We start from the raw sequence: 15,637 nt of genomic DNA, 5'->3' as shown, positions 1-15,637 counted from the left end.
GAGAAAGGAGGCTCTTGCCTCATGCAAAAACAGCATATTCCACACAGTTGTACCTGAATTAGAAGAAAGGCCCTTGATTCTGCAGCATAACCATACTGTCAGGGAGAGAGAGAGTAGGAAGCAAGCTCAAGCCTCTGTGCATCATGGACCATGTAGGCAAGCTCTCCAAAACCAATTCTGCATCAGCCACTTTTCCTCCTCCTCAAATGAGCCCTCCAAGACCCAAAAAACTGCACGCCAGCCCTCTTTAAAGAGGTAAGTGCACAACTTTGTGCCAAGTGGCAGCACTAGAAGATATTTCCCATTCCAGCCTTCCGGTCTAAAATTCTCCATGCTCGGTGCAGAATTTGACCTCGGCACAGACCAGAGGATTGGTCCTCGTGCAAATACGAAGATAATGACGCGAACAGATTCTGGGGTCCGAAAATAGTAACTCCCTAAGTTTTAGGAGTTGCTTCCATTGCATCCCCACAAGTCTTCTGACCATCTTTGCAGACTATAACTACATCCACATTTGTAATGTAGCTCAACTGAAAGTGAATTTCCACTGATGACCCCACATGAACTAATCTCATGCAGATTTGTCCATCTTTACTTTGAACTAGTCTCTTCCAGGCTAGTTCTTCAACACACTTGTCCATATACACTTTAACAAGTCTCTTCCAGGCTTGTCAATCTACAGTGCCATCAGTCTCTTCCAGACTCGTACTGGACCTTAACTGTCCAGTCTTGACTCACTGGACATCCTTGTCCGATTCACATACTGGCCATGCAACTCGGGCGTTTAGATTTCAAGAGGGATACTTCCAAAAAGGAAAACCAAATAAAATATGTAATAAAGAAATCAACAAAAAGGTAATAGTTGTCACAATCTGGTGACAAAAAGTGAAGTTCAAACTTCAAACTCCAAACAGTCCCAAAGGATCAAAAGGCAGCAACAACGGTCAGATTCTGTATACATGCAACAATCACCCTTTCCGAACAATTCGAATGCACAAAATGTAATCCTAGGGACATGTCTTGTTAGCAGATCAGATCCTGTGCAGTCGGCTGCCACGTGGCAGTCCGACCTGGCACAGTACACTCGGCTACATTTAATGCAGCCGACAAGCCTATTTTTGGCGCCTGTTTCTTGGCTATTTATAGCCGAGATTTCTGCAGTGTGGCTACACTCTTCTGCTCGCAGTTTACAGACTGGTGGCTCCCGCAGATTCCGTCTCAGTTCGCAGATTTCTGACAGGAGACAGTGCAGACTGCAGCAGACTTCGAGGTGAACAGCAGGTTGCATCGTCGAGGTGGAGACACGCAGTCCAGCGCATTGCGCCCGTGTACATATCTGCACATCTTTGTATACAGCAGATCTTCATCTTCCACTGTCTCTTTCTCTCTCTTCTCTCTGCGTTCTCTCTCTCAGTCCTACGCTTCCGCACCGCTGCACTCTGACATGGTGCCAGAGCAGTGTAGAAGGGCTGACTGAGTGTAGAACCAACCTGAAGAGGAGTTTCTATCGCGACACAAGGCTGCGTTTTCAGCGTTTGAGAGCAGGCAGGAGGGCTGTGCCTCGGAACAAGGCTGAAGCGAGTGTGGGCGCGCAGGAAAGGAGCCCAGGTGGTGGATTTGCTGCTGTTTACTGTTGTTTGACGAGGAGGAAGTTTGAATTTTCAGCTTTCAAGTACAGGTTTTGCTTTTTCATCGCCTCCGGCGGGTGAAGAAGTATCAGGATGTGGAAGAGCCCTAGCAAGCTGAGTTATCACAGTCAAAGGGGGCTGCTTTTGCGTTTGTGAAGGCATTACAGGTGAAGATGTCTACCGAGATTGACTTGGAGTTCCAAACGATTATGGACCGGAAGGTGCCTGTCTTACCGGCTCTTCCCGCAGATCAGAAGCTCGATGGCGACAACTACCGTATCTGGCATGTCATGATGTTGGCCATCCTTGAGTCCTATGATTTGGCGGAGCTTGTACAGGAGGAGATCCACCGGCCCTCAGTGAGAGATGAGTCCAAACTCTCTTCCGATGCTCGTGCGGAGTTGGCCAAGGCTCAGTCTCACTGGGACAAACTGAATGCCACGATTCGTTCCTTTCTTTTTCTGTCTTGTACTACAGCCGTGATAGCTCACATCGAGCACTTGACGGTGGCTCAGGAGATATGGCTGAAGCTTGATCAGATGTATAACCAGATGACCCTTATGAAGCGGGTTTCTTTGGAGGTACAGATACGGACCTTGTCCGTGAACAAGTCTTCTTCGTTGCGGGAGCACATCAACAAGCTTAGACAACTTCAGATGCAGGTTCAGAATGCGGGGAAGCTGATTTCCTCCGAAGACATGGCAATCACACTCTTGTCCCAGTTGCCGCCACGATTCGGTGCTTTCTACTCCACCCTTATTGCTTCGGGGCGTGAGTCCACTCTTCGGTGGGAAGAGCTGGTTCCTATGGTCTTGGACCAAGAGGAACAACTCAAGGGACAGAATGCTTCCAAGTCGGAGACCCTGACAGGTCAAGCCTCTCAGAAGAAGGGGAAGGACCAAAAGAAGAAGAAGGGGGATAACAAGTCAAAGAAGGACAAGGACAAGGACAAAGAATCCACATGCCATATTTGTGGAAAGACTGACCATTGGAAGAAGGATTGCCCTGACAAAGACAAGAAGGACACCAACAAGAAGGACACGAAGGATTCTGGAGCAGTGGCTGCACCCTCATCAGCTGCATTTCTTCATCTAGCTGTCATTGAGGACTCTACACCGAATGCTTCTGATGCTGCGATGACAGCTCCCCAGGCTCGAGAGTGGATCGTTGACAGTGGTGCCTCCCGGCACATGATTCCTTCATCAGATGGTGTTGCCCTGTTGTGACCCTTCCGTGGGCAGATTCTCATTGGAGATAGCTCTTCAGTATCTATTGTAAGACGGGGTGAGATGCAGCTTATTCCAGATGGACGCGGTGGTATCCATACCTCCGAGGTCTTGCATGTACCAAGTTTAGGATATCATCTTCTGTCAGTTCACAAGATTTGTTCCCTTGGACTTTTGGTGGAGTTTGACAATGATTCGGTGCGAGTCCTTGATCGTGGGTCTAGGAAAGTTCTCTCATCTGGATATGAGGAGAACGGCATCTACAAATTGAAGTCTTCCACCGCCCTCTCTACTCTTCTTCTTACCTCTCAGACACAATCAAAGCTATGGCATGCTCGGTTCAGTCACCTCAACTATGATTATCTTCGGAGGGCATCACGTGGATAGCTTATTCGAGGGTTGCTGGATATAGTGGTGAGCCAACAGCCATGCGTCTCCTGCATTTGTGGAAAGCAGCATAGGGATGCCATTCCCAACAAAGCTTCGCGGCGGTCTACTTCACCGATGGAGCTTGTATCTACGGATCTTTGTGGCCCTATGAGGAACGAGTCCTTGCGCGGGAGCTCGTACTTCATGCTGATTGTAGATGACTACAGCAGGATGACATGGGCCTATTTTTTGGCATTGAAGTCAGAATCTTTCTCCCACTTCAAGGATTGGCTTCTCTTTGAGGAGAACTGATCAGGCCGGAGATTGAAGACCTTGCGATCCGACAAGGGTGGTGAATTTGTTTCTAATGAGTTTGCTCGTTTTTGTGCAGATAAAGGTATTCACCAGGAGTTTGCTAATACCAACACTCCTCAAGAAAATGGCATTCTTGAACGGAAAAACCGCAGTGTGATCGAGATGGTGCGCACCATGATGGAGCACCGACAGACACCTCAGTTTCTGTGGGCCGAGGCTGTGGGTACTAGAGTCCACATCCTTAATCGATCCCCCACTTCGGCCGTTGATGGGATGACACCTTTTGAGGCTTACTTTGGGACTAAGCCCGATGTTTCTTATTTTAGGGTCTTTGGGTGTGATGCCTATGTTCACATTCCCAAGGCTCATCGTGATAAATTTCAAGCAGCTTCCCGAAGACGGGTATTTGTTGGCTACAGCTCCCAGTCCCAAGGCTATCGTTTGTATGATCCCGTCAAGCGGGATGTGTACACCAGTCGAGATGTGCGGTTTGTGGAGGTTCCGGACATATCAGCGGGTGAGGAGCATCCCGTTCTTGGAGATCCAGGGGAGAGTTGGGCTCCTACAACTATTCCTCTGGAGCCCGTGCCGTTTAATTCTGATTTTGTTTCTGACACAGAGTCTACAGTTCCACCGGTCACCCCCGAGGAGTTACCACCGGTGGATATCCCAGAGTCTTCAACTGATGAAGAGAGACGAGGAGAGGTCCGGCCTCCTCCTCGTTGGGCCCGTGATACACTCCGTGATTCAGGGATCGAGGGGGTCCCTGAGAAGTGGGGACCGCAGGATGGTCCGTGGTGGTCACGGAGGCGGCGGTCATGGAGGCACCAGGCACATTCTACGGAGCTTGTTTGCTCTAACTATTGTTTGATGACCCGTGTTATGCAGGATCGAGAACCCACCTCCGTGAAGGAGGCTTTACAGTCCACACCATGGAAAAAAGCTATGGAAGCCGAGTTGGAGGCTATTGAGAGGAATGGCACTTGGTCACTCGTACCACACCCCCCGCATAAGAAGGTGATTGGCATCAAATGGGTCTTCAAGACCAAGTATCTTAGCGATGGTTCTTTGGACAAGCACAAGGCTCGCCTTGTTGCTAAAGGTTTTGCACAGCGCCCAGGGATTGATTGTCATGATACTTTTGCCCCCACTGCTCGTATGGCGACTATTCGAGCTGTTCTTGCCTTGGCTGGCCATAGGAGATGGCCTGTCTAATCAGTTGGATGTGAAGTCAGCCTTCCTCAATGGTGATTTGAAGGAGAAGATCTATGTCGAGCAGCCTCCTGGCTTTGGATCTTCAGATGGGAAAGTCTATAGGTTGAAGAAGGCCTTGTATCGCCTCAAGCAGGCTCCGCGTGCATGGAACGAGAAGATTGATTCGTTCCTTCAGTCACAGTTGGGATATCGGCGTTCTAAGGCCGATCCGCAGCTTTATGTACACACTTCCAAGGATGGTTGTGTGCTTTTTGTGTTGTATGTTGATGATTTGATTGTCACAGGTGATCATGCACAGAAGGTCCAAGAGATGAAGGCAGCTTTACATCGGACGTTCGAGATGACGGACTTGGGTCTACTCCATTTCTTTTTGGGCCATGAGATTTATCAATCTCAGAGGGGGATTTTCATCTCTCAGCAAAGATATGTACAGGAGCTCTTGGTTTCTTTTGCGATGGAGGATTGTCGGACCCTTTCTACTCCTATGGATCCGAACTGGAAGGCCTCTTCCCATTCAGCTTCTCCCATGGTGGATGCTTCCCGCTATCGTCAGTTGATTGGATCATTGATTTGGCTCCTCAACACTCGTGTTGATCTTTGTTTTGCTGTTGGGCTCTTGGCAGGGTTTATGAGTGCACCTTAGACGGTGCATTGGCAGGCTGCTCAGAGGATACTTCGGTATTTAAGGGGGACGTCTGATTTAGGGATTCATTATCCCGCAGGCACAGGTGGTTCAGATCTTGTACTTGCAGGTTGGAGCGACTCGGATTGGGCTGGTGATGTGGACCACAGACGGTCTACTACAGGTTACTGTTTTACCTTGGGTGCAGGTGTTATCTCATGGAGTAGCAAGAAGCAGTCCATGGTAGCTCTTTCGTCTACTGAGGCGGAGTATCGGGCCGCGTCTTCCACCACGTGTGAGACTGTGTGGCTTCGGAGATTGTTGGAGGAGCTTGGCTGCCCCCAAACTCGTCCTACTTTGCTGCAATGCGACAATGAGAGTTGCATTGCCTTGGCACGGAATCCTGTTTTCCATGCCCGGACGAAGCACATTGAGATCCAGTACCACTTCATCAGAGAGAAGCTTCTGGATGAGACCATCACTATGGAGGACTGCAAGACGGAGACCAATCTTGCAGATTTGTTTACCAAGGCCCTTCCCCAGGCTCTACTTCGGAGACATTCCAGATCCCTCGGGCTTCTGCCCCGCCCAGGCTCTAAGAGGGGGTGTTAGCAGATTAGATCCTGCGCAGTCGGACTGCCACGTGGCAGACTGACCTGGCACAGTACAGTCGGCTGCATTTAATGCAGCCGACAGGCCTATTTTTAGCGCTTGTTTCCTGGCTATTTATAGCCGAGATTTCTGCAGTCTGGCTACACTTTTCTGCTCGCAGTTTACAGACTGGTGGCTCATGCACATTCCGTCTTTGTTCGCAGATTTCTGACATGAGACAGTGCAGACTGCAGCAGACTTCGAGGTGAACAGCAGGTTGCATCGTTGAGGTGGAGACACGCAGTCCAACGCACTGCGCCCGTATACATATCTGCATATCTTTGTATACAGCACACTTTTATACAGCAGATCTTCATCTTCCACTGTCTCTTTCTCTCTCTTCTCTCTGCGTTCTCTCTCTCTCAGTCCTACGCTTCCGCACCGCTGCACTCTGACATGTCTAACTTACTTAAGGCCATTGTACTTTCATTCTATTATTCTAGTACTTGAATTTTGAGTCCGAGACTACTAGCCACTCTTGCTCGTTGTCTTGCGTTCACACACACGCACACACACACACACACACACACTCTCTCTCTCTCTCTCTCTCTCTCTCTCTCTCTCTCTCTCTCTCTCTCTCTCTCTCTCTCAAGTAATTGTATTAATTATGAAAAAAATACAAGATTACATGATTACAAGATGCAAGATGGCTCTAGGCCATTGTGTATAAACTCGCTTTACAAAAGATCAAATAACTAACAAAGTCGCAACAAAGAACACACACACACACTCACTCTCTCTCTCTCTCTCTCTCTCTCTCTCTCTCTCTCTCTCTCTCTCTCTCTCTCGGGCTTCGAGTTGCTATTGGACAAATCCGCACCTCATCACATCAGCTGATGATTGAGACAGGTCAATGGAGCTGTGCTGCAACAAATAAGAGGATGTGTCAACTTTATGGATGAGAGGCAGAGACAGAGGAACGCTATATTTGTAGATGCATTGTATACTATGATATTCGAGGCCACTACTATTGCCTCTTTGAGGAGGGCTTTGGACAATTGAGACAGGTGATGGACTATGAGAACCAAAGATGTCTGGGCCTTTTCTTATTGGAGCTCCAACAGCATAGAGCAGCATTGTTACAAAATCGAAGGCAACCCCAGCCGTATCCACCCTACTAGAGCGCAGTTACAAACTTTTTCAATATAGCTGACCCCCCGTCCACTGCCACCTTAGACATTACATCTCCTACTAACAGGCGGCATCAAGGGACATCATCAAGTGGCATCATAATAGACACAGCTACAACGTTATGCAAAGCATGATGCCCTAGAGTTTTTGCTTGACAACATAGGCATGTTCATATGCGACACATTCACGTCATGATTGCTCGTTATAGATGAAGATTACCATGTCGAGTCAGGTGGGGGTAGCTTGCAAAGTCTTGGTGGATTCTATACACTAAGATGGAGATATTCTATACTCTTTTCAGTTTCTCAATTTTCCATATTCTTCATTTTCCATTTCAATTTATCATGTAGAACTAGACATATTTTTGTTTTCTTCTCTGATGAGTGATGATGATGCCGGTTCTATTAGTTATGGTCTCATAGGCCATTCTAGCCTTCTAGAGACATTAATAGATCTCTCTCTCCAACAATTGGTATCAGGGCTAGACAAGTGGATTCTATCTCGCCCCACCGCTCGACCAGTGCCACCTGTGCAAAGTCCACTCAGCCAACAAAGGAAGAGAAGTTGTTAGTTAGGAGGGAGGAGTTGCTGTTTTGAAGGAGAAGCTATTGTTTTGAAGGAGTTGTTGTTGTTTTGAGCTTACATGCAATCTCGTATGCAGTCTTGCATGTAGCCCTAAACACGCAGTCTCTCTCAACCCTACTCATGATATTCTCAACCTTGCCCACCATTTTCTACAAATCTGAAAAAAATGCAAAAACCCAAATTTTTGAACTTAGGACTTTTTGGAAATTTGGGCAATTTCTCATCCATCTTGCTCATTTGATCCCTAATTTTAAATAAATTTTCAATTTTCTCACTCGGTGCCCAAAAATTTAGGGATTTTCGATCAACTTGCCCAATTTTTAAAATTTCCACAAGAAATTCAAGACTATTGTGATCTTTGGGTTCGAGATGCATCGGAAGGTGCAGTGAAGTTACTTGAGGCAACAAAGAAAATTTGGAGCTTTTGCATTTCACACATCCCAAGGCAGCAAACAAGTGTAGGTACAACATTTATTTGTTAATTGATACAGATTGGGCATGGAAACTTGTGCGAATTTGGGGATTTACAATATTAGCTGACATTGTCTTTTTGGACATGCATTTTAAGATACAACAATGTATTGCTGTTTTGAGCAATATTGGCACACTTTGCAAAGCATTTAAGGCAGGTTTTGCTTTGTTTTGAGACTATTCTGTGATTGAATTTTCAATCCCATGTTCAAATTTCAATACTCGTGTGAGTACATTTTGCACTTCAGCTTGGAGACGTTTGGTTGAAATTTGTGCATTTTATTGCAGCAAGGGCTCAACAAGGTGTCACAGTGATCATAGCAACATGTCGGGCGCCCTTACTCAAGGGGACAAATCGAATGGCACCGATTACTCCTTGTGGAGTTTCATGATGCGCAATCTGTTGGTTGCTAAGGGACTTTGGGATTTTGTGACCGGTGATTCGGCTAGACTAGGAGGGTTTGCTCCTCAAATGCCTCAAAGACAGGCTAGAGAACAGCAAGCTACCCCTATTGCTTCCCACATTCCTCCTACAAAAGAACAAAGAAAATGTGATTCCAAAGATGCAAAAGCCTTGTCTTTAATTGTTCTATCAATCAAGGGAGCAATAATACCTCATATTCCGTCTTGTAAGACCTCAAAGGCAACATGGGATATCATTGAGCAAATGTTTACAGCTAGAAATGAGGCCAAAATCTCTTACTTGAGGAGAGAATCGGCAAATGCACATATGGATGAGGGTGATGGCATAACAAATCACCTTACCTACATTCATGATTTGAGAGAGCAACTGCTAAATATTGATGGGGTGATATCTGATGAAGAGATGGTTAATATCACACTTAACTCTCTTCCAAAGTGTTGTCTCGGTTTCCATACTTCATTGAATTTGTCCTGGAGGGGACCACAACAGCCCCTCACATCTCTTATTGCAAGAGGAACGTACTAGGAAGAACATGGCTATGAGATCACGTGATGTAGCCATGCTTTCAAGGTACAAAAGAAAAGGCAAAAGCAAGCAACAAGTGAAAAATCAGCCCAAGGCTGATGTGGGACAACCGTATGGCAAGGCTGCCCAAGAATGTCACTACTGCAAGAAGCCCAGCCATTATATAGAAAAATGTAGAAAAAGGTTAGCAAAGGAGAAAAAGAAGGGCTGCAGCTTGGCTATCCATGAAACATCAGCCACTCAGTCTTTGGATGGTGATGCTACAGCCAACTTGGTTGAGAAGAATTATGCATTTCTCACTAGGAGCTTTACTAACCAGCCGATAAACCATTCATCATGATAAAAGTCCTTCCAGAAAAGTAAAGCTCCAAATTACATTTTCTCCCTCTGCTTCCTAGGGCCAGGCTTTTACCCCAAGACAACTATCATGATGCACCTCATCATGTAAAAAGAAAAACCAAGCTGCTGGTTTCTCTCCAATTTTGAAATTTTTCCTTTCTCAACATGTCCTCATACAATACCTCATCCATCATGAAGGTTGCCTAGAGATACAGCACAAAGGCCCCAAAGAACATCAAGTTAGGGGGAGAAAGAAAAGAAGTCTCTCCAACTTTGTGACTTTAGGAAAGAAAGAAAAGAAGCCTCTCCAACTTTGTGACTGTAGGAAGTTTGATTATCTGATCTATGTACAGAAGTTTGATTATTTGCTAGCATTGCATGTAAAGATCATGCTGTTGTAATGGTTGAACTGATGAAGCCAAGCCATTAACTTTTTTGGAGTTCTTGTTCATGTTAAGCGTTTGGGATTTCCTATTTCATTTTGTGGGTTTTTTCCCCCTCTTTTTCATTGGAAGGCCTCAATTGAAACCCAGCACAACCCAAAGAAAAACCCAGAATAGAGCAATGCTCCAATGCAACCAGCTCCCAATTAACAATGATCCCTTTTGATGCACTAATTGAGAGCACATCAGGCCTTTCACATACATGGGCCAAGACTCCGAACAATTCTCTCTGAATGAACAAACAAACCTTATTATATAAAAACTCAAAGAGCCTCAATAGCCTCAGACATTGGCCAAGATTCTGAATAATGCCCTATCAAGAAAAAACTCTCTATATCTATCTATCATTTTCACAGCAGAACAGAGGGAGACCTTTGAGCTTGAAGATGATACTTCACGATCTTGCATCTTCCCAGAGACAACAATAACTCTTCTCATTTGCTTGACAGCTCCAGTCATCACCTTCTGCAAGAATAGAGATTTTCAAAGATGCATACTGAGTACACTTCTTTTAGCCTCCACAACCAATTACAGAAAAACGGCACTCTTATTTGCATTTTCTCCCTGACCTTCATAATCTCAGGATCCTTCCAAGGGCCCTTGTCTGACATCATGCAGCCACCTTCAGCTGCACAAGTACATGTTCCACCTAGGAAATCTGGTAGCTGACTGTTTATATTCAAACAGTGCAGACAGTATATGGGTAACACAGTCAATTTTTCTGTAAATCATTCCAATAAGTCTCTCCCAAACAACTAACAAAACAAGAACGCTCATTAAATTCATCTCAATCAGCTCCTGAAGTTATAAAAGGCATACCTAGAGTCTATCACTTCCATAAGTTTCTTTTGATAATCACTCCCTAGCACCTGCAGAACAAGAAAGATGGTTTTTTATATCAACAAGAAATGGCAAATCCACAGCTTAGAAATCCATAAGTAACCCCTAGGATAACAAAAAACTCGCCCTGCTATTTCCAGTCATAGGAAACACAAAACTACTCAAAAGCCTACCTTTCACATACAGAATTAGAGACAGCAGGAAAGTTACATGTATCTTAGATGCAGTCTTTGGGTCGAGAAAACCTTTAATGGTACTCCATAGAAATTTGAACCCAGATCCAGCATTGATTATGTATAGCTTGTACAAAGTCTAAACAAGAAAGATATTTCAACTTCTTTACAGCACAACTTAGCTTTCAGTAACAAGCTACCAAAGTCAAAAAAGACTATAACAGGATCAAAACTTAAAAGTATACCTCCGGATAGTTATCATTGTCCACTTTCTGAATGTTGGTAATCAGATCCCTGGCATTCTTGCTAAAATTTTTCATTCCCTGGTCAAAGATAATGAAAGAAAGTATTTACATTCTGTGTGCACCGAAATATTTATAGCACCTACATATGATGTTCATAGGTGTGCTGTATGCATGTGCATTGCTGCAGGTGTTTACAGCATGCTCATAAGCTAAAAAGAAAAGCAATTGACTTCCTACAGAATCAGTGAGGTTAATGGTCAAGGCTTCAAGATCTCATGATTGATATTGCTTCAAAAGGTTTACCAATGCTTAATCTCCACCACACACATCAGCATAAAACATTTGGACAGTACAACCAGTGTCTCATCCACAGAAAACACTTGGAAACTGCAACTACAGTGTCTCATCCATACTTCACAACAGAAACAAGCAGCCTAACTGAACATCATGAATTTGTTGGTCATTTGGGGTGTTCAAATTTACAGGCTCAAATGTATTACACCAAAGCCCTTGCACACACATGACAGGAGTCAATGCTTGCACATCAAAGTCCATTGCTCCAAAACAATCTAGTCTTTCACAGAAGTCACAGCTAGTAAGATGAAGCCTCTTTAGCATGCACCTATTGAAGTCTCTGCCTCTCTAATTGTACGCTAATTTCCACCTGAAACACTGTCTTAAGTACAGATTTCAATCATTAGGGCAATCCTCCTTTTTACAATTTTGGTGAAATCTCTGCTGCAGTTGGGGACATGCTGCTTCTGGCAACACTTCAAGGTAGCACACGTGGCTAGGGAGACAGCAAGGATTTGTATGAGCAACAGCAGTTGTTGTACAACCTAGAAGACCACAAAGCAAAAGCTAGTGATGAAAGATTGTACAACCACCATTTGGAGGAGAGAGCCGGCATGGAGGCAATGACTCAGATGGCAATTGGCTGAGTGTGGAGCTCAAAGGCAATGGTTGTGATGGCAAGTGGTGGTGAGCAATTGGGGGCCCTGATACTACTGTTAAGATTTGATATCACCACTGGCCTAGGTATAGAAATGAATCAAAGTACAATCAACAAAATAATGATTGCAATCAGTGATAACAACCACAGTGATAAAATGCCAAGCCTACTTGCAGAAGAAGAATCCTTTCTCAAAGTTGCTTGTTACTTGGCCACAAGCCTTCTAATGGCCCATCATGATATCCAACTTATTCAACTCCATGATTGGTCTGCAGTAGGTGGCCTGCCAACGTCAGAGCTTCAGAAGAAAAATTTGCTCCGTCCAACTCAAGAGCAGGTGACCAGGTCGACCCCGACTACCCGCACGAAGTCACAAGTAAGTCATGTCGCCGAGAGCCGAGTTCAAGCTCCAGCAAGGATTATTCTAGTGGATATAGCGACGACTCTTCGGAGTCAGGCAGCAGTGATGATAAAGACAACTCTGAGTCAGGTTCTGATGAAGATGACTCTACGGAGTCCAGCAATGATGAAGACAACTCTGCGGAGTCAGGTGCTGCTGAAGAAGAAGATGAAGAAACAGATGAAGAAGAAGATGGAAAAGAAGACGAAGATGCAGTCACGGGTTGGTGACCCTCAATATGGCACAGAGTCAGGTTCGAACTCATGTGGCCAAGTTATTGTTAAGCTACCGGAGGCCATGGGCGTGTCAGAAGAGAATGAGTCAGAAACCGAAGATCCAGATCCATCTCGTGATGTGTTGGAAGACTCCTGGAGCCGGGAGGATAAACGAATGGCCACATATCATGTTGAAGACTCCTTGTGCCGGGAGGATAAACGAATGGCTTGTGAAGACTCCTAGAGCTGGGAGGATAAATGAACGGCCACATACCATGTAGAAGACTCCTTGTGCCGGGAGGATAAACGAACGGCTCTTTTCCATGATGATATCTTTGAAGACTCCTTGAGCCAAGAGGATAAACGAATGGACATTTTCCACAATGATCTTTGTGAAGAATCCTTTAGCCAGGAGGATCGAACGGCCCATTTCCACATTGATTCTTTTGAAGACTCGTGCACCAGGAGGATAAAGAAAGGGCCAAGGTTTTTACAGAGACTGTAGATGACTCCTTACCGCGGGGGAATAAACAAACAGGCAATTTCCATGCACATGAAGGCTATCTAGCAAGCTTCTTGTGCCAGGAGGATAAACGAAAGGCCACTTATCCTGTACCCCTATCGAAGATCAAAAGGATGATAATCCAGAGGATGAAGACCTCCTTATGCCAGGAGTATGAACGAAAGGCCATTGTTCAAGCTGCCAGACGAGCAGTGGAAAACTCGCAAAGCCAGGAGTATAAAAGAAAGGTCATTCCCCTTTCCAATCGTGCTTTACGCACAAGGAGAAGTACTACCTTCGCAAGTTGGCAGTATACTCAAAAGATTTGGGCTTATCAGGCCCAACTTTTTTCAAGGGGAGGTACATCTGCAAAGCACATCTCATGCCAGTACTGTATTCCTGGATTGACAGATCGGGCCAATTGGGGCCATCTTTCCTACTTCGTACAAGGATTGACAGATCTAGTCAATTGGGGCCATCTTCCACAGGATGCCACTTCTTGGACCCTTGCATTCATGGCGTGGCATGCTCCCTCTTGAGCTACTCGCCTCGCCTCCGAAGTCCATTGGCAGATTCTGCACACTCATACTGTTAGGACCATTCGTTATGGCAAGTGAGCACAACTTGTTCTTAACTTGGTTTTCCTCCATTCTGTGATTGTAAATCTGGTCAACGGATGGACGAACTGAAGTGTTTCCAATATTATTTGTCTTTCTAGTTATCTTATCTGGATCACTCCACACTTGTAAATTGAGTCAGTGGGTGATTACCTGCCTTTGAGTCTGACAAGACCATGTTCCACATTTTTAATCGAGTCTGTGGGCATGGCACCTAGTGGGTAGACCCTGGTCGGCTTGACAGTGAGTCGACAAAGACCCCCAAAGTTTTTCAAAGTAGGTTAGGTCTAGCGGGTAGACACTAGCCATCTTGACAGTGAGACGTGTTTAGACCCCCGAAGTTTGAGTCTCATATCACCGCCCCCTTGGGCTCTGACTATGGTTGTTGTCAGCTCAACGAGGACGTCGAGTTCTTTCAAGGGGAGGTGTGTATGAGGGTAGTCCTCCTTTGAGCTCCCTCACCCATGTGATGGTGTCGTGGGATGCGCGTTGATAGCTCCACCCTCCGCACGTGAATCTAGCCCCTCAAGCCTTCCGGCTTTCTTGTAAATATGCTCGTGCCTTAATTGCACTTTGGAATACATAATCGGGCCTTCATATGGACCAGTGGTTTTTCATGTCGTGTTACCTTGTCCCGTGACATGTTACGCTTCCGCAATCTCGTGACGTGTTACGCTTCCGCGTTCCGTGTCATGTCGTGTTACGCTTCCGCAAAACTGTGGGACCGCTGATTGTTGGGTGATACCTCATGAGGCGGGTTCAATGGGGTGGGTGTTGCCTGCCCCATGACGGGCCAAAGAAGGAGGGTCCGTCACATCGACTGGTCACAGCAACAACTAGATCCGGCCCACATTCTTGACCAAGACCTCCAATTTTTTTGTGAATCCCTCATTATAACCTCTCAGCTCTCCTCAATTTCTACCTGCCACTTCTAAATGTAAACAAAGTATAAATCCAATTATAACAACAATTGCCATATGGGAAGAATTCACCATTAAACAGTCCTAAAAGTTGCTAAAATGTTGCCATCAGAACATAAAAATAAATTGTAAAAATGACCCCCTTTAAGCAAAGACATGAGAGTAGTTTTTCAAAAGAGTAAGGCAACCAAACAATTGCAAGCAATATAAATCTAAGTCATTTGAACTATAAAAATTCTATTACAGATGTTGGACCACTAGAGGTTGTCAAAAGATAACATACCAGCGAGACAGTAGGGTTTGCGGGGAGGAACACGGAGTGAACTTGGCAAACATGGAGAAGAGAAGAGAAGAGAGAAGAAACTCTGATGAATGGAATGATGAAGTTTTGAATCATGGAGTGAATGTGATACAAGGAAACAAGGGTGTCGTAGCACAAGGAAGATGATGAAGACAGCCACGAATCACGAACCGCAATGTCCTCTTGAAGGGGTGTGAGGGTAGTGGAGAGGCTGGAGAGAAGAGGTGACGGACTAAATGAATTAGCCGGGAGGAATGAATGAGAGAGTGGCCTATAAATAGGCACAATCAGTCTTCTCTTTTTGGGGCTGCAAACCCTAAACGCAAAACGCAAAAACGCAAAAACACAAACTGCGGGTGAAGGGTGAAGGGTGAAGGGTGAAGGGTGAAGGGTTTCTCAACACCCCCTCTCAGGCCCAAAAAGGGGAACAAGAGAAGAGTGAAGTGGAGATGCAATGCTACATGCTGAAGAATGCTCATGCAACAGGTGCCACTTGGACAGTGTCCCTCGTAGGGAAATTGTTCACTT

General features: G+C 45.4%; 1 protein-coding gene across 3 annotated transcripts in view; it reads right to left on the bottom strand.

Moving 5' to 3' along the window:
* The window catches only part of LOC148030106 (uncharacterized), a 78,691-nt gene that overhangs the window by 29,330 nt on the left and 33,724 nt on the right, over nucleotides 1–15,637 (bottom strand). For all 3 annotated transcript variants that reach the window (XR_015692132.1, XR_015692131.1, XM_087686367.1), the window contains exons 5-9: nucleotides 11,203–11,280; nucleotides 10,995–11,096; nucleotides 10,764–10,813; nucleotides 10,514–10,613; nucleotides 10,317–10,409 (exon numbers count right to left, since the gene is read on the bottom strand). Coding sequence is in view for 1 of the 3 variants with exons in the window: in XM_087686367.1 (XP_087542493.1) it covers nucleotides 10,317–10,409; nucleotides 10,514–10,613; nucleotides 10,764–10,813; nucleotides 10,995–11,096; nucleotides 11,203–11,280 (423 nt within the window). In the remaining 2 variants the exon portion in view is untranslated. The remainder of the gene's footprint in view (nucleotides 1–10,316; nucleotides 10,410–10,513; nucleotides 10,614–10,763; nucleotides 10,814–10,994; nucleotides 11,097–11,202; nucleotides 11,281–15,637) is intronic.

Source organism: Lygodium microphyllum, chromosome 10 (genome assembly GCF_053477565.2).
Source record: "Lygodium microphyllum isolate KBCC chromosome 10, Lygodium_microphyllum_v1.1.10, whole genome shotgun sequence".
NCBI lineage: Eukaryota > Viridiplantae > Streptophyta > Polypodiopsida > Schizaeales > Lygodiaceae > Lygodium > Lygodium microphyllum.
Note: the sequence above shows the minus strand (reverse complement) of the source record. Positions and strands in the feature narration are given on the sequence as shown.